Genomic DNA, 21889 nt, shown 5'->3' with positions numbered 1-21889 from the left:
TATACAAAATGGGCTTTGTTAACAGTTTCAAGTAATAAAAAGTTGATCATGTAATTTCCTGTTCATAAGAACATGGCCTAAGTAGCATATACATCTAGCACAAAAATCCCCAAACAGAAGACAAAGTAAATAAATAATAATGGGGAAGGGAAGGGAAGGGAGATGATACCCTAAGATTAGGTATGAAGATAAGTATCCCAGGCTTCTCTTCAGATACAAGAGTGCATAAAATAAAAACATAAATGTTTAAATTTCTGTGTTGCACAGTATTCTTAATCACTTTGACGAATATAATTCACAGGTAGTGTAATCAATCAAAATTTTAAGCTAATCAATGTATTACTGGACATTTCGAAACGGCAAACTTTCTTCCAAAATTGAACAATAGGGCCTGTAGATATTTTTAAGAAGCTGATGGACCAAACATGACAGACATAAACAAAATGTCTATAGCTTGCCAGGGGGTTGGGTGGGGGGAAGATTGAGAGAACACCCTCTGCCACCATTGCCTTCCCAGTCCCACTTCAACACCCCTTTTGCAGAACACAGCTGGCTCTAGGGAAAAGGGCCATCTTGAATACTCTCCCCGCCCCCAACAGTATGGGAAAGAGCAAACAGCAGAATGTACAGCAGCACAGGAGAGAAAGGAGGATGGGTGAAGAAGGACTGTTTAGCCAAAGGAGGATGAAACTCTCCCCTCCAACCTACCATCTGCCCCCAACACTCCACCTGTGAAATTTCATGCGCCTTTGGGAAACCTATAATAGAGTCTATACAAGGAAATATACAAGCCTAGAATGTGACAGATAAAGAAATAATGAGGTAAAGGGGAGGAAAGCATTTCTTCTCAATTATTTCTTACCAAAAAGGATTAAAACAGATTCACTAATGCCTACTGCAGGCAAGCCATGTCATCTGAATAGCCAACAATATATACAAACGAAAACATGTGGAGGGGCTGTCCAAATAACAGCAATTGTATCTGTATGCAATGCTGATGAATCAGTATGTAAGATAATACACTGAGAAATGGTTGGAAGCAGGTATGTATCCCCACTTCCCTCAAGAAAAGTACTTTTGTGGAAGAAATCTTTTTTTCCTGTCAAATGTAGCCCTAAACCCCCAACTCTCTGGGCACATAGTTTCAGATACTTTTAAATCTTGACACAGACAAAATTTTAAATATTAAAAAACATGCCTTCAGAAATAAAGATCAGTCATTTCCCCTTATGCTTTGAATTTCAGGAGCTCCCCCCCTCCTTTACTATGGCACAGAAGCTTTCATGGAGTCAAAAGACTTTTCAGAGGCACTGAGGGTTGAATTTAATGTCTTCCATCTACATGTACATTGCAGGTTGCCAGATGGAGCAATCCTCCTTTCCCTCCATGCACTGTTCTGGGGGTTCTCCTGACGCACAACCTGAGGCAATTTGGGAGGGCACAGGACTAGAAGAGAAGGGAAAGTCCATGTGCAGGGCTTCCACTGGAAGGTTGATTAGGTGAATCTCTCCCTAAATATTTTTAAGGGCAGCAGAACACAGTGTGGTAAACTGCAAATCTCAAAATAAAACTTTCAGCAATCAGTTAAACCATCTCCAAACAACTTGACCATTCTTGGGGTACAGGCACACACCATCCCTGCTATTCAGTATGGATGGAGCTTCTGTTTTCTATTATATGTTAACTATTTCTTTGAACCTACATCGTGTATTTTATGCATTGTGACTTGCTTGTATTTCTGTTGATTATAGTCTGATAATTATTTATTGTACTTTCTAAATTTCTATTTAATTATTATTTGCTGATATTTTGAGAGTCAATTTTATTGTGTACAGTACTATTATATTCTAATGGATTGTTGAATGTTACTTTATTTTATATAAGTTGTTTATTTTAAACCTATGTTTTATTATGGTGTTTTTTCTATTGGATTGGATTATTATGTGACCTTTGATGTATATTTTGTTGTTGTAAACGACCTTGTGTATAGCAATATAGAAAAGCGGTATACAAATTAAAAGTGGAATGAAATGAAATACATTTTAGCCACACAACCCCAAAGTTACACATGTGAAACTTTTTCATTATTTATGCAATAGGCTTCTAGAAACAGACATTTCAAAACATTAACACAGTATGGCAAAAGCAATTATGAAGCTGAGGGGAAACTTGTTTCCATATATGTAGGTTGAAAGTGTGCAGTATTATTTATAAAGAGCCAGCAACTAAGGACTATACAAAGAGAGGCAAGCCCTGCCCACAATTATACAGACAAATAAGAACAGGAATTGTAGCACCAGAAAGGAGCCAAAAGAGATACCGGGTTAGCAGGGAGGATTGATTTAAAATGACAAGATGTTTGATTTAAATCACATTTCCACCGATGCTTCCTGTCTTTTCATATATTTGTACAATGGTGCAAATCTGACCACTAAATCATGTTAATTGACACTGTTTCTCACAATCTTATATGAATACAGGAACCTGTACACTGGGAAATTTCATCTTTTCTTCTTTCTAGTGTTGTTCCTTTCTTTTCCACTCTGCCTTGGTCCACCCCCACCCTCAAAAACCAAAACAGCAAAACAAGAATGAAATATATACTGGACTGATACGTAAAAATAAGATAGGGGCAAAGTAGAGTAGCTAATTTTCATCAGATCAAAATTAAATACCTATGGTTTGTAAATATTCATATTTGAGAAACTATCTGGAAGAGGCATTGATTCAGTTTAGAAATTAACTGTAAGGCTAACAAGTTTAAATCAAGATTTAATATTAACTTAATTAGTATTTGAGAAGCTTTGTATATGAAAAAAAGCTTTGGGGGAAAAAAAATCTAATTTTAAATATAAGAAACTATTTTTAAAAACATTAAATTTTATTCACCCTGTTGGGTAGGTCTGAAGAAAAGGAGATTAACAACAAAGAAAGTGACATGGATATCTGAAAATGCTTATCTTTGCCCCTTATTTCTTGGGAAATAGATGAATAAACCTTAGAGTCTATCTTCATCAATGAACCACCAGAATGAAGCAGATGTGTAGGTGTCAGCAAAAGTTGAAGCCATGAAAAATAAACAAAGGTGATATACTGTAAAAAAAAAAAAAAAAAAAGGTAGAGTAAGAGGAGACAGGCTAAAGGAAGTTAGGAGAGAGAGAAGAATATGACTAAAGTGAGAAACAGAAGAGCAAAGATAGAAGAAGTAGTTGAAGACAGAAAAAGACAACTACAACAGCTGGTCTTGTTCGCACATAACACGTAGCCAAATCATGGTTTAATGAGAACAAGCCAGTGTGTGAGTTTCCACTTTCTTCCTCCTCTGGTTCTGCTGCTGCTGTGCTACCTAAAACTAAGCCATAATTTGGCTTAGTGAGACATACAAGCCCAGGTTTGAGATTTGTCTCCCCAAAATAAACCATGAACCCAGGCTCACATGTAATGCCAAGTGTTGAAACAGATAGTCCTATCTGAGGACTTTGATTCTTTTGGAAAATGCCAATGAGACACTGTGCCCCAGAAGTGCTGAATGTAACCCTCATCTTGACATGAACATAGAAAACTGGGCACCCAATGGTTCTCGACTCAGTCGCCATTAAGTCAGGCACTTGGCTGAGGTCAGCGTACATGCTGCTTACAAATGTTTACAGACGCAACTGCAATGACAATAACCACAAATGCCAAATTACTAGGATTATTTTACAGGAGGTACTTTTGCTGAGACACATGGAAGGTTCTAACTCGGAATTTATTTATTTTTTAAATTAGGTCTATAAAGGGCTTTTATAAACCTGTGAGGTACGGTTGACCCTAATGCCATTTGTAGCAATGTTAAAAGAGAGAGTAATCGGTCTATGATGAAAACAAACAAAAACTTCTTGTCATGCCCCATGATCCTTTCCCATGAGACTAGGAAAAAACAGGTTAAACATCTGCAGACATGACAATAAATAATTTCAAACAGCATTTTGCTACTTTGACCCTAGCAACTTGTGTGCATGTTGTTTCAGCTTTGTCGGTCATTCCACAATAGGAGTCAAATTGCCCCCAAAAGATGAATGTATTAAAAGCACTGAATTGCCATAAAACAAAGGATGGGGCACTGAAATATTACATGGCATAGCTATGCGCTATGTGGAGCATGAAGACTGGCACAAAAATTCTTTCGAATATTGTCGAGTGTTGTCTAGATGCATTTAATCCCACCTGACGGTAGAGGGTTAAATTCCCTCGGTGCAAGGCAGCTTGCAATGTGAGCTGCTTTGATGGGGCTATACAGCTCTCAAAGACTGTAGATTGTTAGACAGACTTTTCACAGGTAAATGCAGAGATATCTTTTGTGCAAGTTGTGCACAGAACTGCTTGCTGCTGCAATCTGTAGCTCAGGGTAGTAATGCCACACTGGAATCAGAAGGAAAATAAAGCAGGGTATCTGTGTTCCCCTCTTAAAGCCACACACAGAGGAATATACAGGAAGTAGCAGCTCTTTTGGAACTCCTCCTTCCCAAAAAACACGAGGATGATGGGGCAAGCAAGTGTGCACTCAGCCCCACAAATCCAACCGTGATTAGTGCTGCAAGTCCATTGCCAGAGGTACTCAATCTACAAAGGTCTTGGCTGGTGATAAAGGTACTATTTGCTTTAAGACCTACCGGTATCTGTTCTTGGGACTTTACCATAGGAACACATCCAATCTCAAGAAACCTGAGTCTATCCCAAAGTTTGAGAATGACTGGGCTAACTTTTAAAGAGCTTGTAAAGAGAAATTAAAGGATAAGTGATTGAAAACAGAATAAGGACCAATAATTGAACACAGCTGCATCACCCACAATACTCATGAAAAATGAAAGGGCATTTTTTCAAAATTGTGTATACTGAGTGACACACCAACACACACACACACTCCAAAATCACTTTTGTATTTTTGGCAGAAGCTCTAGTCAACCCTGCGCTTTACCATCATGTAACTTTGCAGTGCATGTGGAGTTCTAGCCAGATTGCCATAACGAAGCTTGGGGTGCCTGTTCCTACTGCCACTGAACCTTTGCTCCACCACCCTGCCAACTCATAGCTTAGAGGAGGCACAGGAAAGTTATTGTTCATTAGCTCCTGCAACACTGATAGCAAGGACAGTTAAATATTCTCATACAACCCCAGTCATTCCAGACCACTGACCATGCTTGTAGGGACTGATGGAAACTGTAGTTCAGTAATATCTGGAGAGCCAAAGATTCTCCAAACATGCTCTATACAGTGTTATGTAGAATCTACATCACAGGTCGGCAAACTAAGGCCCAGGGCCTGGATAAGGCCCACCAGGGTCGTAAATCCAGCCCGCGGAGCTTGTCGCCCGCTCGGTCAGGTTTAGCTCCAGGTTTAGCTCTGCGGAGAGGTACTTTCCCAGGACTACAAATCCCAACATGCTCTGAGGTTGCTCAGACTTCCATGACGCTGGCCAATCCGAAGCCTTAGCAACCTCAGGCCTCCCCTCCACTGGCTGGTTTGATGCAAGCTGGAGGCGAATGGCGACCCTTCCTGAGGCTTGCTGCTCCAATTAGGGCGAGGAACAGGGCATGCTAGCTCCGAGAAGGGAGGAGGAGAAGTGAAGGGGTGGGAATAAGCGGGAGGAGAGAGTCTGCGAGGAGGGAGGAAGAGGAAGAGGACTCCTCTGTGCTGCTCGGCGGTGGCACATTAACAGCATGGTCATGGACACCCTGGGGTAGGGGCCCTTCCCGGTGGGGTGGCTGTGGCTGTGGCTCCACGCAAGCTGACCCAGCGCCGGCAGGGTGCCCCCTCCCCAGCTTAGCCTGCTCTGTCTGAACACGGTGAGTGGAGGTATCTCAGCCGCTCTGTCTCCGAGGGAAGGAGGGAGGGAAGGCGTGTGTGCGTGCGGATGCACACTGGCCAGCCACAAGTTCTGAGGGACAATGAACCAGCCCCCTGCAGAAAACGTTTGCTGACCCCTGATACATGCACTGAAGAAGCTGGGTTTTGCTCACCTATCCTGCTCTTAGATCGTCCAGCTGTTTCCATTCTGAACTCAAATAGTCCCAAATCCATGAGTTTTGTTACCCTCTGAAAACTGGGGATATTTTTGTATTAATTGGGCTCCTGAAAAAATGTCAGGTGTGCCTTATTAGGTGGGGCATGTAATTGCAATCCTTTCCCCATCCACACAAAACCTTTTGACAGTTATAGTCAATTCTACACAGGGCACAAATGACTGACAGGCAGATCATCCATTATTTAAAAAGGGTCCAGAAGTAAAATTGTTTTATGCAAATCCTCTTTTCCTGGAAACTTCTAGTCATACCTGCCTTTCAAATTAGCCCTTCTTTAGGTCTAAAGTGAACATACAAATGATTAAAGGATAGAAATATGAAATAACCAAATTATATAATCAGTGAAGAAATGCAGAAAACTGAAGAATTCCTTTTGAAGTCTGTCACAAGCTGAAGCAGAAAAAAAGAGCCACATGTTACACTTTGCTAATTGTCTACAGTCATAAAGTTAAGCAAACAGTCTGATTTGGCTGTGTGATTTGTACCCGCACAACTCACTTGTAATGGAAACTGCAGGAGTTGAAACAGGATAAGCGAAACTCCAGAAGCTTTTTAGATTTTCTCCTATTGAGTCATTACATTTTCACACATTTGCTCCTTAGGATTAGTGTAAATAGAACTCAAGTCTCCTGCTCTGAAGACTTCCAATGAAGATTCATTGTCTTAAGTATTTTAAGTGACAGGGGAAAGGATTGAAGTCAAAGTGCAGTCAAACTAATGGGGCAGATCAGAAAACAATAGAAAACAGATATGTGTTTAAACCTTGAAAAGGAAAAATGTTATCCTGAAACATGGATACTGAACACAGTACTGTAGAATGGCATGGAAACAGAAGACTCTTGCTTACCTATGGTGCAGTTTGTAGTTATTTTTCTCCGCTTGGGGTTGTGTCGAAGCAGCTCTAACTCTCGTTTGGTTGGCTCCCACGTTGAATACTTCTCTCCAATACCTGAGCAATGAAGAGAAATAGATATGTACTTCAGAGGGTTGCTTGAAAAAGAGCTACAAGGGTACACTGAAACGTAAACTGTACCATCCATTAAGCTGGATTCCCCATACCTATTACCCCAACAGTAGGCTTGCTTTTCTCTATAGTTCAGAAAGGCAGCAATTGACCTTCACACTATGTTCCCATAAACATGTACTAAAAGCACACAAAGGCAGCTACTTGTATAGAATTCCTACCCGTTTCCAAGTAACAGTTCTCTCTCTACTCTCCACCCGCAACAATGGGCGAAAAAACCTTCAATTAAAATCACAACAACAGATTGCCCTTCATGTGGGAATTTGTTTCGAGCACCCACCATTCTTTTTGGGTTCACAGAGGTCATTCTGCCAGCACAACTACTCATTGAAGCTAAATACAAATGGGCTCAAAAACAGCCCCACTGTGTCCAGCTCTGTTCAATAAAATATGGCAAATACAGCAAAAAAGCAACCCAACTTCTTAGACAAGCTACACACCTATGTTTAAAAGACATAACATAGAATCAGATATGTAAGATGGGATACCAAATAGTGTATTTCCAAAGAAAGAAAGAAAGAAAGAAAGAAAGAAAGAAAGAAAGAAAGAAAGAAAGAAAGAAAACACATTTTGGGATGTATATATCAAGGAACACCTTGTATTTCCTTGAAACTGTCACTGCAGACTGGATCTCCAGAAATATATGTCAGGACCCAAAGAACCATAAATTAAGTTATATGACCTGAAGGCAGCTTTAGACTCATCCTTCTCAAAGAATAGTCCCCTATGGATGGTAAAGCAGCTTTGAAACAGAGACGTTTCAAAGGCCATTCTGGTGATCAGTATTCAAAGAGAAATCAAAAGATTTAATCTGGCTAGCATGAACCCCTTGGGTGAGTCTAAGCAGCTCTTTGGGTTCCAGGCTTCAGTTAATCTACATGCTCCTAAAAATTATTTAGATGCACTGATTTTAATGTCTTTGGGCAGTTATCACCTCTCAACAAGAATAAATAAATAAATACCACCCTTATCTCAAAGAGCTATAGCTGAAAATTTGTCATTCCAACAAAGCAATAATGCTTGTGAGGAAGAAAAGCCGCAGTTTGAAGAGATTGTTCTTTAGAAAGGATGCTAGCAAAATGGACTAGACGCAGGAACCAAGTGCACAAGATTTTTAGTTTGAGATACTAAGGGACCAATAATGATCTAAGAAGCAAACCAACAGAAATGTGCAAGACTGGCTACTGTTAATCATAAAAGAATTTGGGTACTATTATGAAATGCACTATTGTAAAAACGAGGTTTAAAGCCAATTAAAGTTCATCTTGTTCTGTGTGGAATGCATATTGCTCATAGTGGTAGTACAGAAAGCAATCGAGCAAATGCATTGTGCAAGACCAGGGTAAAACGGGTGGTAAGCATGTATAGCAGGCTTCCTCAAACTCGGCCCTCCAATGTTTTTGGCCTACAACTCCCATAATCCCTAGCTAGCAGGACAAGTGGTCAGGAATGATGGGAATTGTAGTATCAAAACATCTGGAGGGCCAAGTTTGAGGAAGCCTGATGTATCGTGTGCTGTGAAGTGTAATAGTTATTTGATATTCCATTTTTTAAAAATGTTTTTAAAAATATTTTTATTCCAATATTTTTTCATGGTTTTTTTAATTTAACTTGTGCACCACATTGGGTGCCATTTTTATGGCAGAGAATATGGCCAAAAAGAACTCCACATAAGTGATCTTCCAATAAATGGAATGTTCCTCATGTGAAATTCAACAAAGCATACATCCCATCAACGTCTTTTTCTCCTAACAATTGAAGAGAATAAGAAAAATAATTATGACCCACAAAAATAAAGGGAAATTTCCATGAAATATTGGGCTAGGTGGCTACAGTGTTTCAGTACATTATACAGTCTGCATTTGCAATGATGAATGAGGTACCATTACAAATACGTACCTACAACACAACTACTTAGCCAGATGCTTCTTGCTGGCATCTTCACTACAGCATTTAAAATTGTCCATCAGCACATATATTACAGAAACTCATCTGCTCCCACAACCCAATGCTGCTTTAACTAATTGAAAACATTATAAATCTAATATTAAGTTAAGCTACAGTTAGCATGAAGGAGTTAACCTGGTACAGCCTGTTAACAAAAATTATAAACAAATATTCAGTATGTAAGGAAAGCATGTATTAGGGCAAATCAAACAGAAATAGGCATACACGTTTGTGTGGATTAGTGCCCAATTACTTAACAGAAACAATTGGTCAGCTCAGTAACAGAAAAATAACCACACAGTTATTTACATGGACAAATATTTAGAGCAAAACAGCTTGGGTTTCTAGTTCTCTTTAGAAAATGAGTTTTGTTCAGTTTTAGAGTGCAAGCCAACTGTAATGGCGCCTTAGGTGGTCTCCTATTTCTCTCGGGAAACACTTAAAACAAAGCAAGGTACCACTCAAATAGGTAAGAATGCTGATGCCAATATTTTAGCAGATATACAACTGCTTTTTCAGCACATGGTCTGTTGTGACATAAAATTAGGTGCATTAATATAATGACAACAGTAGTGACTAACCTAAAACTAGAATCACAGAAACTGACAGACTGAAAATGATCAAAGAATACTGTAAGCTCAGTACTCTCCAATTGCCAGTGGCTTCAGACAGAGACTTTTAGTAGTGTTAACCACTGAAGCATTCAGGGATTGGTTCTACAAATTTACAGAATTTAAAAGGAATATAGAGATAACTGTGTGTAGCTAAGGTTTTTCTTCTAAATGATAAAAACACCACACTTTGAATATAAAACTGTCATTTTGCAACGTAAAATCAGAGTTGGAAGGGACCTTGAAGGACATCCAATCCAAACCCCTGCTCAGTGCAGGGTCTGCAATTAAGGATGAGACTCTAGCATCCATGGAAAATGCCTATCCACAGAAGGACAGCCATCATCCTCAAGGCAGCCTGCTGCACTGTTGAACAGCTCTTACTGCTTAATAGTAACAAAGCATTCACAGAGCTCTCCCTGAGCATTCCAAACAGTTCCAATGTATTAGGAAAGCTAGTTCAGCATAGTGGATAAAGGGCAAGTCTTGGATTGGAGAGACCTAGGTTCAAATCTCACCTAAGCAATGATGCCCACTGGGTCATCTTATGGGTTAGTTAGGCAAATAGTCTTAATGGGCTATAAAAAGCTTCCTCTATAATTTATCATTACAACCTTAAATTAGATGAGTATTATCCTCATACCGCAGGTAGGTGTTGAGAGACAGCAGCTTAATGGAAGCCCTAGTCTTATGCTTAGATGATTAGATCACACTCTTTACCACTACACTAACATTCTACATTCTCATGTGCTTCAATTCTAATTCTTAAAATACTATTATACCATCGTGCAGCCAGTAATATAAAAATATAGTATTTACTTGAATGAAAAGTGCAATTTTTTGGCCAATATCAGCTGAAGTCTAAGTAATATTTACAACTATAAGTATGCCATACAACCATTAATGAGACCTGGCTGCATGTTTAGTATTGGGCTATCAATGCCAGACTACGTCACCAATTTATATATTTTGTCCAGTGCAGCTGTTTTGCTCTTTCAATTTAATTACTTCTTGGGCCAAAGACAAGCACATATTAACACATTTAACAGGTTATTTGATTACCATACACAGAACACAAGGTTTAAAAACACCTTCACAAATATTTATTGTTGGGTATTCTTCAGCACTGTTAGTTACCTTAAAATGAATTTTGCATGAAACATTGTATGCTATAATTTTCTTGTTCTCAAATCCACCACTCTTCCCCCCCCCTTTCTCTGCCTGAACTACTTCAAAATATTAGTAGTCACAATTTTGGAGATTGACACAGAGGTTCTTTTAAAAATGCTTCAATTTGGCCAGAACAATGTTTAGTTTTGCTTTCCTCTCAAAAAATGAAAGGCATATTTTGGAGTAGGTCAACCATAGAAAGTTCATGCAAAGGTTTACCACCCTTTACCTCCTGATACACATTCTCAATAACAAGAAAGCAATATATAAATGAAAAAGCGGCATTGTAAACCATGATTCTTGTCTTAAAATGGCAGATAATCAGCAAAGGGACGCTTGTTAGTGAAATGCGTCGCCAGGTCACACTTCTTACCTGTCATTGTACACTGGTAGTGAGAAACCATTGTTGGGGTGAAGGCTAAAAAAGAAAAAATTAGGGAAAGCAAACTGAATAACAAAACAAATGTGTGTACATATACTTGTGTGTAAATAGTTACAGATATACATACTATATGTGTAAACAGAGTGTGTGCTTATAAAGCTGGCACATTCTATGAGATAATCACACAGGGATAGAGGTGACACTTTGTAGGAAGGGAACAGATTTCTTTTCTGCTATGCTTAAAAGTAGATTTATTCTATCTTATCCTTAACTTTGCACAATCACAAGAGAAGGGGTTACTTCATTGAAAGTAAATTTTAAAAGTGTAGGTTGGCTGAAATTTTATGAGGTGTGCATGTTAAGCAGTCTAGCCTCTGAAGATAAATAATCTCTACATTTGTTGCTCCTACAACTTGCATTGGTACCCCATTTCCCTATTATTGATTTCTACCTTTTGATGGTTGGGAGGGCCAGGTATAACTAAGAATGAAAGCGAGCATTCTTTCAGCAGATACTTAAATAAAATCAAACCTTGTAGCTTCCAAGCCTTCCGTTGTTCTTCTTTGGCAATTTGTTCCATATCTTTGTCGTATATGTAATCTTGACACATAAAGCAGTATATACCCCCATACAAAAGGTCTATGGCTGCAGAAACATAAGGTGGTTGGGAAGGGGGTTGGAGAGAGAAACACACAAAAATTTAAAATTTAAAAATGTAGGCATTGGCTTCCATAATAGCATCTACACACATATCCCCTGACCTCAAAAGGGGGAAGAACAAAAATACCAAATGTTACTATGCCACATGACACTTTTAATGCCAACAACCTTTTCTACAAACAAGTATTCTCAGACAAATTAAGGAATGAACATTTAAAATATATTTCTCAGATTCTCCTGGTAGTTAAAATTATTCATTGCCATGGACTCTCAGATTTGAACTCAACATGGACAACATGATAAAAATTCCTTCTTTTCAAATATAAATACAGGCAAATCTCTAATAAGGACTAAGATACAGAAAACAAACAGCTTGCAAATAAAAAAGGCAGTCCACTAGTGTTATAAAAAATGAAATATGTTCAGTTATAGAAAGCTGCATCAAAGCTAGGCTAGTGACAGAATTACTGTACTACTTCTGCCTGAGAGATTGAAGTGGGCAAAAATCTATATCCCAAAGCATTTTTTTTCTAAGATGAACATCAGCACATTCCTCTCAACATTTTAAGGGTTCTCAATTTGGTAAATAAATCACAAATCACATCTATCTCCATTGACTGATGTGTAAAAAACACAGATTCATTATTTTCCAGAGTTGCCATGGTGCAAAAACATGGATCCAGGCCACTTATCCATTAAATCTTATGTCACTTGCGTCAACAGATGTATTCCGCAATTTGCTGGTGGTTTTGCTGTTATCCTATGTAAAATTTAAGAGAATCCATGAGCACCCATGCCTTGGACCAATGTTTTTATGGTGCTGACAAGCACTACATCTGTGCTTTTTACTGTACAGTCCATCACTGTTCGGGGTGGTGGTTTGGGGTGGGAAACTCATGTAAAATCAAGCAAATGCAAGAAGATCCGTTTTAATTCTACTGGATACGACTTTCATCCAGACACTATGGAAAAGCAAATAATTTGTTCAAACGTGTGCTCTCTTTCTCTCTTAGTCTGGGGAGGGGTGTAGCAGCCAGAGCAGTTGTTGCAAATGTTCTAAATATTCTAAATGTGCCCACATGTCCACAGATGTCAATAAAATATTTACAGCTAACAATGTAGGTGTACATTTCTGGAACAATGCAGAATGAATAGTCCACCACCTAGAAAATGCTTCCCAAACTTTTTTGGCTACTACTCCCCTTGGTTCCAATAAACTCATCCCCAGTGCTTTCTACCCCACCCTATAAAAAGCTTTATTCAAAATAGTGGTTTGCATGACCTACTAAGGAAGATTAACAACACAATTAAATTCAAAACAGTAACAACTGCACATTTGTTCCAAGTCCAATTTAAAATCTTTAATTTAATTAAATCAACAAAATTAATGAACTTGATCCAGCGATACCAGCTTCTCAAAGTCTGGTAGTCATTTACACCTCCAGCACCCCCTGCCACACTATCTTAGTGACCCCAGTTAGAGTAACTGGACATGAGAAGGAGTGATTAATGCATATCAGTTCAGCAGACTTAGTCTGTGACTCATCAATCTGTTGGTGTTCCTTGCTTGGTATTACGTCTTGTATTGCTGAGTTTATTTAGAGCAAGGGAGATTTTTTTGTACTTGTATGTATCTGTATCTGCAAAAGCATAAAAACTATGTCCAGAACTGTTTTACTGATCTTCTGCAACAGAAAACTATTTGGACCTTAAGCTCCTTCCTTGTGGTGAATGGTACTGGGAGCAACTTCCTCTGTGAATCATATCAGATTCTCAACAATATTTTGCTATCCCAATCTTCAAACAGCTCTTGATATCATACACTTCTTTAGTGTTCTTATATGAACTTCAAAACCTACAGGGCATTCTTATACAAAACAGATTCAATCTAATTAATCAGCTGGTTTTTATCTGCTAATACTTACTTCTTGCTGAAAAGGGAGGTTCCAAAGTTGCCCTCTAAAGATGCACTGAACTCCAAAAACAGAGCCAAATCAGTCTCTTCCCAATAAAGAACGCAAGCTATTTACATTTTTTACAGATATTATATACAGAAATCCTTAAGAAATTTCAGTTCAGACTGATGTAAGACACATAAAAAAATTTCTTGCATCAGTTCCTCATCCTAATTTGGCTTAGATTGGTGCCACACTGACCCATAAAAGATGAGTACCAGGATTTCAAACCTCCCATGGGTTCAGGTGGCTGCCAGTGTGTTCTGTCTCATTTTACAGATAAATGCCCTATTTCTCAGCTGATAATTAAGTTGACAGGGCAAAAAACAGATACAGTGGTACCTCGGTCTACAAACAGCCCTGTAAACGAACTATTCGGTATACGAACTCTGCAAAACCGGAAGTAGGTATTCCGGTTAGCGAACTTTACCTCGGTCTATGAACAGAAGCCGAACGGTGGAAGGGCACCAGCGGCGGGAGGCCTCATTAGGGAAAGCACGCCTCACTTTAAGAACGGCTTTGGTTTAAGAGCAGACTTCCGGAACGGATTAAGTTCGTAAACCGAGGTACCACTGTATCTAATTCACACATGCCAGAGGTACAGTGAGCCTCCTCCATCAGAAGAAACCAGGTTGACTTGAATGCAATGCCTGCATGTAACAAGAGCTAAATGAACCTCAAGATACAAGTCCAAGCTATTATAACCTCCTTTTTTCTCATTTTGTTTTGAAATAGAATGTGAATCACAAATATCCTATTTCAAATCTTCAGGTATAGCAGCCCTGAATTCTGAAGGACTTAATGTATGCGAAGGTTCAGAGCAGTATCTGAAAATATCTTAAATTAGATTTCCCAAAGCACGTTTTGAGAGAAGCTGTTCTTCCAACAAAGCCAATACACTGTGTTTTAACCATGGCCAGATACCTTTCATAAATTTTATCTTTAAAATAGACCATTGAAAGAAGTACCACTACAGGCATTCCAAGTGTGCATTGCTGTTACTTCTCAACATCAGTAATCATTATAAGCCTAACCAAAGTAAGTTAGGGATATTATGTATCTTAATCTTAAAAGATGACTATAGTAACTAACCTACAAACTAAGGTTCCTATTCCTACCATTCTTGCTTATTATCAGTGTAGATTTAAAAAATAAAATGCCAATTTTAACTGTTGCATAGAATATGGTACTTGCTTATATAACAGTTACATACAAATTAACTGTTGCCATAGCAATAGGGTGGGTGGGTGTTAGGAGCCTCATAAAGTGATATCTGAATGTTATATTTTAAAATAGTCAGATATTTTCAAGTGAATTATCATAGCCCTTTATATATATTATATACTACAACTTTATATTAAATCAAGGAAACCTCTGCAATTAGTTTAAATTTAAAAACAGAAGTCAATTATTACAAAGTCCTCCAGTATGTTATATGCAGTATGTGGAGATTTGAAGAAAAAATTGGATATTTATGGCTCTCATTTTATTATAATCCTGCCTCATGAAGAATTTTCAAAACAAGTTGGAACAAAACAAGATGGAAAGGTGGAACAAAGGCTGTTTTTTAGCTTGCAATTACTTTAACTTCTTCCATTAAGACCTATTTAGTACTCAGTATCTCTGAATTGACACCAATTTTGCAAGAAGATTTTACCCAAGTACGTTTAGGGACTACAAGGCCAAAGCCTTCATCAAGCCTTAGAAACCTTTTTCATTAGCAGTACATGTGACAAGACAGCTTTGCTAACAGATTCCCTGGAAGCAATCAGTGAGATGGCATCTCAAAATACCCTTTCCCGTATAACTTTGAGGCTCATGATACACATTGCAAAGTCAATCACTAACAAACTGCACCTGCACATTCCCTCTCATCTGCTCTCACACATCACTGTACCTGCAGCTATTATCCCAGTCACTTATTGGCCGAGACTAGCAACATGAATTTCCTCATGCCTCAGCTCCTCTCTCAGAAATAACAGCCAATATTTTGGTTGGCTGCCCCACTTCTATAACAATGTGCACTGTAATGTCCAACTTTTTTTTTTTCAAATGAGGGGTAAAAGGTAAAGGGATCCCTGACCGTTAGGTCCAGTTGTGGATGACTCTGGGGTTGTGGCGCTCATCTCGCTTTATTGGCTGAAGGAGCCGGCGTGCAGCTTCCGGGTCATGTGGCCAGCATGACTAAGCCACTTCTGGCAAACCAGAGCAGCGCATGCAAATGCCATTTACCTTCCTGCTGGAGCAGTACCTATTTAGCTACTTGCACTGTGTGCTTTTGAACTGCTAGTTTGGCAGGAGCAGGGACCGAGCAACGGGAGCTCACCCCGTCGCGGGGATTCAAACCGCTGACCTTCTGGTCGGCAAGCCCTAGGCTCTGTGGTTTAACCCACAGCACCACCCGTGTCCCCAAATAAGCGGTAGGGGTCCAGATTTTCAAAATGACTATAGTGCCTCCTGCAAGACAGATTTTTGCAAGGCTTAGGTGAGCACATTCTATAGACAATGTAATATAAGCTCCTGTAGTGGGATATATAGAAGCCAAGGACACAGCAGAAAAGACCCTGTACGTTATGGGTGTGATCCCCAAACAAGCACATATTGGTTCTTTTCTACTTTATGTTCTTCTGTATATTCTGTTCTACTCTCTTACAAAGAGGGCAAGCATTTGAACTTTATCCTTCCCTCTAGGAACTGAGTTTTGTTTCCCCCTTATTGTAAGTACTCCATTATAGGATGGCCCCCACAATTTTCTATATATGGGGTGTTTTTACTAAAAAAAGCTCAACAACTTTGGCTCCATCCCTCCAGCAAAAATCCTGGCTGTGCCCTTGCTAGGATGTTTCATAGTTGGACAGGGATTTGAACCTGGATTTGCCACATCCAGTCACTAAACCACATTGGCTTTTCAACAGAGCAAAGTGCTACTGTGGTAGGACATCTAACCATTTGGTGTCAAACACAGTCACAGATAGTGGATCTGAAATAGGAATGAAGTTTCCTCAGGATTCAGGATTCTGCTGTTGAAAACTGCCTTAACTGTCTTGCATTCTGGCAGAAGAGTTCATCTATCTATCTATCAACCAACTGTATACTGCCCTTCACAACATAAAAATACAAAATGAAAACACAAAATGCATAACAAAACAAAAACAAAACGAACCATTAACTTCCCTCTCTCACACACACATTTAAAAAGCCCTAGAATCTGCCACATGCCTGGTTGAAGAGTAACATTTTTGTCTGGTGCCTAAAGATATGTAATGAAGGTGTCATGCAGGCCTCCTCGAGGAAAGCATTTCACTGCATGTAAGGTCCGTTCCCACATTGCCACCCTCCAGACCTTTCGTGGGGAAGGCGCCCAAGGAAGGGCCTCAGATGACCACAGGGTCCGGGTTGGTTCATATTTGTGTCCATTTTCCTTTTCGGACAAAAAATCCAAAAGGGGTTCCATATTCAATGTCAGCAATAGTTTTTCTCTAATTAGAAGTATCAACTTTGCCTCCAACAATTTCAGAAACCATGCCTCCATATTAAATGGTAAATGTTTCCCTCTTGGCACATATAAGAGTCTCTCCACTGTGATCAAATGTTGAGATAATATTCCATAATTCTTTTGTATCCATTGGTTCACACCCAGTTCTGTATCTTCAATTCCCATCTCCTGTTATATCTGCCATGCTTTCCCCGTGTTATCTATGAATGACTGTTCCGTTTGTGGTCCTTCCATTCTTTTTCTGAAATCCCCCCCCCTGCCCGAGATTTAATAGCTTTATCCTCTGGGATTACTCTAAATTGTACATGGAACTCTTTCTCTCTCTCAATTCCATCAATGTCAGATTATCCAGATCTTTCTCCATCCATAACTTCATAGTTATGCATAGTGGGTTCTTCAATTTCATCAGTTGTCCCTTCTAGTTTTGCCATAGTTTCAGCTCTCAGTCCTGCCAGTTCCTTGTCATCTAAAGCCTCTATGTCATATCTGATTCCATTTTCCATTTCATTCATCTCTGGTTTAATTTCATTCCTCACTTCATTGACTGTTCTTTTAGTCTTGTCAATTTTTTACCTATTCCCCCCCAAGCCTATATTGTTTCATTGAGAGACATTGTTTGCTCTGTCATCATCTGCTTAAGAACATCCACAGTAAGCAAGGACCCTGAAGATCACTATTTTCTACCTCTTTACCCCCCTTCTGCCTTTTTTTCTTATTTTTTTCTTATTCTGAATGGGGAGGCTATTTTCCTGCTTCACTGAAGTTATTAGGACTTCTGTCCCTTAATGGCTCCCATTACTTCAGCAGCATCACAAGGTTAATTCCATTTCCATGGATATAGTGTCAGTTGGCAAACTAACTTTCAATTTCTTAAACACACTTTCTTCAAATAAAAAATGAAAATGAAAAATAATCCACTTAAAGCTTCACAGAGATTCCCCTTGTCCATTTAAACTTTCTCATTTCACACCATAAATCCAGCTTTTTGTCACTTTTACTCAATGCCATAAGCAGTAGCTTTCTTTCCTTCTCCTTCTTTTATTATGGAAGGCAGTTAACTCACCAGGTGGCGATTCTCACTAACAGACGCAGAAACTCTTTTAGGTTGTAAGTTATCCTGTTCCAAAGATGATTAAGAAAGCGAGGCATTTGCAGTCGCAGTGCCCATATTAGGGCTGCAGGGTGGTTTGGGTAAGATGGTGGCTTCTAGGCACTGAACCCACAGGACAGGAAAACAATCCTCCAACAGTCTCTCTAAAGTGCGAAGAGCAAATTTTCAAGCAAACAAGAGGGGCATTCCCTTCATTTCAACTTCTTTGTGGAAGTGAAAGCTGGCAGCAAAACTTGTATCTGGCTATCATCAAACACCATGCTGCTATCTCCATTGGGAGCCAACAAAAAACCTTCCGTCTGCCATGGTCCCTCCCCCAGAAAAATGTACCTAACCATTTATAACCACCCCAGCAGTTGCTCCACCAAGAATGAATCAGAAACAGCAGCAACAATTCATCAGTCTGAACAGAAAGATTTAAAGCCATCCTGTGAAAGATGGCAAGTGACTAAGTCCTACCAGGCATGCAGAGGCAAAGAGGTACATAAGAAACGTATCTGTGACCGGTCTTCTGGGATCAGACAGGTAGCTACCAAGGGACCTGGAGAAAGGCATTCCTTTGTGATCAAGAGTCCACAGGTTAACAAATGGATGCCTAAAGTGCTTCAAATTCCTTGAAGTCAGTGCACTTCTTTGGGGGGAGGGTCACCTACATCAGAACCAACTCTTTCCAAGTAAGCAATACAAACCTGATTAAAAGGTATTTGAAAAAGAAGAGGTCTGCGGTGTCAATCTCCACAGAAAGAAACTGGAGGTGTTTAAAGATCACAATACTGCCTTGTCCATAATACTGATTGCTGCAGACTTTCATTTCCTCTGGAAAATGTAACATAGTACCCCCCCCCCCAAAAAAGTTGAACTAATTTACGATTTCTGCTTCTCTCAGCCATCTATGGTTCCAGATGCACCCAGAAACTCATTATTTGCTTATTTACAAATGTGTATGTTAACTACACTGGAATATCCACTTTCACCCTCCCATACAATAGAATTGATCTAACTATGGCTCAGAAATTAAGCACAGATGCACAAATCACTGTATTTACAAAAACAACATGCATCTTGGCAGCAGCTCTTATATGGGTCTTGTGGCACTTTGCAGTCTATGTAGAGAAAAAGGAAGAGAAAGAAAACATGAACCTCCTGCAGAATTTCATCTCAGTTGGTTATTTTTAATGACTAATTCACCTTGACTACATTCAAAGTAAAATACCCTGTTATTAGTTTTTGTTGTCTCTTATCCCATTTAGCCATTATGGGCAGTTCATAGGACAATTACTATGGAGCTGAAACTAACAGGAGCCACTTCTATTGTTTCTAACTCTTGAGTCGAAAGCTATTCTAGGTCAGACTGTTTCTCAACCTAGCAAAGCAGTTCTCCAGGGTCTTGGAGAGAAGCCTCTCACGCCACTTGCTATTCTGGAGATAGCAGGGACTGAATTAGAGACCTTCTGCATGCAAAGCATGAGGATTCCATACTCGAATTTGATCCTAATTTATGATATTTTCTGCATAGCAAATCCGGTACAGAGTAAACCCGGCTCAAGGAGCACTCGAGTTGTCCACCACCACTGAAGAAGTAGCAGATGGCTGGAGTGGAGACCATCTTTTCAGTCCTATCAAACATGCATTCCTTCTCAGAAAACAAAGATCTTGCGTCTATCTGCTATGCCTTTGAAAATCCAAGGAATTAATATAGCAGTGTGGTCCTGCATGCCAAGGGCTACAAAATGAGACTCACAAAGAAGAGGACTGCCACAGGCTGGGGTCTCACTGTAGAATACAGAAGCCTATAATTACCTTGTCAGCAACTTGCATTCTTTTTTCAATCAAGAGTCATATTTTGAACTGATCAAGGGCTTGGGGGTGGACTAGCTCCACCCACCAACTCACCTCCCACAAAGCATATGTACCAGCAAACGGCTCCAAGTTCTTTCTGCCCAGGAGGAACAGTAACAGATGCTTTGGCACAGTTCTTCCTATATGCACCTCCATACTGACTTATACACACAGGACAAATTTAGGTTGCTTTTAAAGGCCATGGAAATCAAGGTGTTAGAGTGTTCTAACTATATCTCCGTTTTGGAGAAAAGTAGTGAGATGCATAATACTGAATGAGAAGGGAAACTTGTCCTCAAGCTCAGGGGTTACACACTGTGGGTGGATTTCACCCCTAGTACATGCAAATACATCATTCTGCAGCATATATGTAGCTGCTTCTGCTAAAGCTTCACAATTTGTTATCTGGAGCTTCAAGTTCTGCTCGTCTCCATGGAGACTGATGTAAGCTCAGCAAAATCACTAAGTGCTTCAAAAATAATTTCAGTTCATTTTGAGATGTGTATGCATGTAACATGTTTTTTGGGGGGTGATCAAATGGCATTCCAACGGTGCTGTTTCAGGCACTGCTGTTAAGAATATTTTCATCTGACATTTCAGGGCTAGCACACATTAAAAGAGTTTCCCCACTCGTAACCTTGGCCAGAAGGAATTTTTAGAGTAAGTTTTAAGACTTATATGCACTCTAAATTTAAGCATAAAAGATTTAAACCATATTACTACCATATACGGTAGATCCCAGGCAATTAATTGTAGCAGTTAATTAGACCACACACTTTATCTCTCATTCTCTCCCATTTTTCTTAAGGTTTTTCTTAAGCTAATGGCCAGTTCCCATTGGATAGCTTCCTTTACCTCCAATAATCCTCTGCTCCCAAAACGTTACAGGTATGTCACTCTTATTCTACTTGGTTGCAGATCTAAGCATCCCCACACTTTGCTGCTGTATGTTGGCACCACCAATTTGTCAAGCAACTAAATAATAATCATTACATTTTTAAAAAGTATTTCTTTAAAAAAAACCTGTAGGTGGCAAGGACCATCTTAAGAGGCTCTCACCCCTCACTCTCACACAAGGAATGCCTTTTCCAAGATGTATGCCTGCTGTGATATACAATATCTTTTTAAAAAGTATGCTTCCTTTCTTCAAAACTTATGTTAATGATATGTAAATTTATGCTAATTTAAAATGAACTTAAACTTATTCAAGTAAGATTTCTCTGATTGTGCAATAGCCTCATTTTTCTCATACTGAAACCCACGTTACCCTCAGAGTATAGGTCAAGGTGGTGAGCCACTGGCCAATGGGCCTGCAAGATCCCATTTAAGGTAACAGCAGCGCTGTAAACAATAAGAATCATGAAGCAACACTGGGAACCCCTTCCCCGAGCATTCCCAAAACAGGCAGGTGCACTCTGGTCTGCCTGCTCCTAATTCCTGCAACTGAAAAAACTCCTTAGCTGGTGAAAAGAAACACACACATAACCTTTAAGAATTCTGGTCCTCCTATTATGGTTTCATTGTGACAGCTCACATGCTATTTTCCAAGCCACTACAAGTTGACTGCATTTGATATATGTGAAGCTCCCGTTATACTGGATCTGATCATGCTCTTTCTAGACCAGTATGTAG

General features: G+C 39.4%; 1 protein-coding gene across 3 annotated transcripts in view; it reads right to left on the bottom strand.

The window, feature by feature from the left end:
* The window catches only part of USP22 (ubiquitin specific peptidase 22), a 105337-nt gene that overhangs the window by 50493 nt on the left and 32955 nt on the right, over positions 1 to 21889 (bottom strand). For 2 of the 3 annotated variants that reach the window (XM_080981098.1, XM_080981100.1), the window contains exons 3-5: positions 11728 to 11841; positions 11188 to 11232; positions 6910 to 7011 (exon numbers count right to left, since the gene is read on the bottom strand). In XM_080981098.1, the coding sequence (XP_080837224.1) occupies positions 6910 to 7011; positions 11188 to 11232; positions 11728 to 11841 (261 nt within the window). The remainder of the gene's footprint in view (positions 1 to 6909; positions 7012 to 11187; positions 11233 to 11727; positions 11842 to 21889) is intronic. The other variant, XM_080981099.1, reaches the window with a different exon arrangement.

Source organism: Podarcis pityusensis (genome assembly GCF_964106645.2).
Source record: "Podarcis pityusensis genome assembly, chromosome: 14".
In the NCBI taxonomy this organism is placed as follows: domain Eukaryota; kingdom Metazoa; phylum Chordata; class Lepidosauria; order Squamata; family Lacertidae; genus Podarcis; species Podarcis pityusensis.
This window is presented reverse-complemented; position numbering and strand designations above follow the sequence as displayed.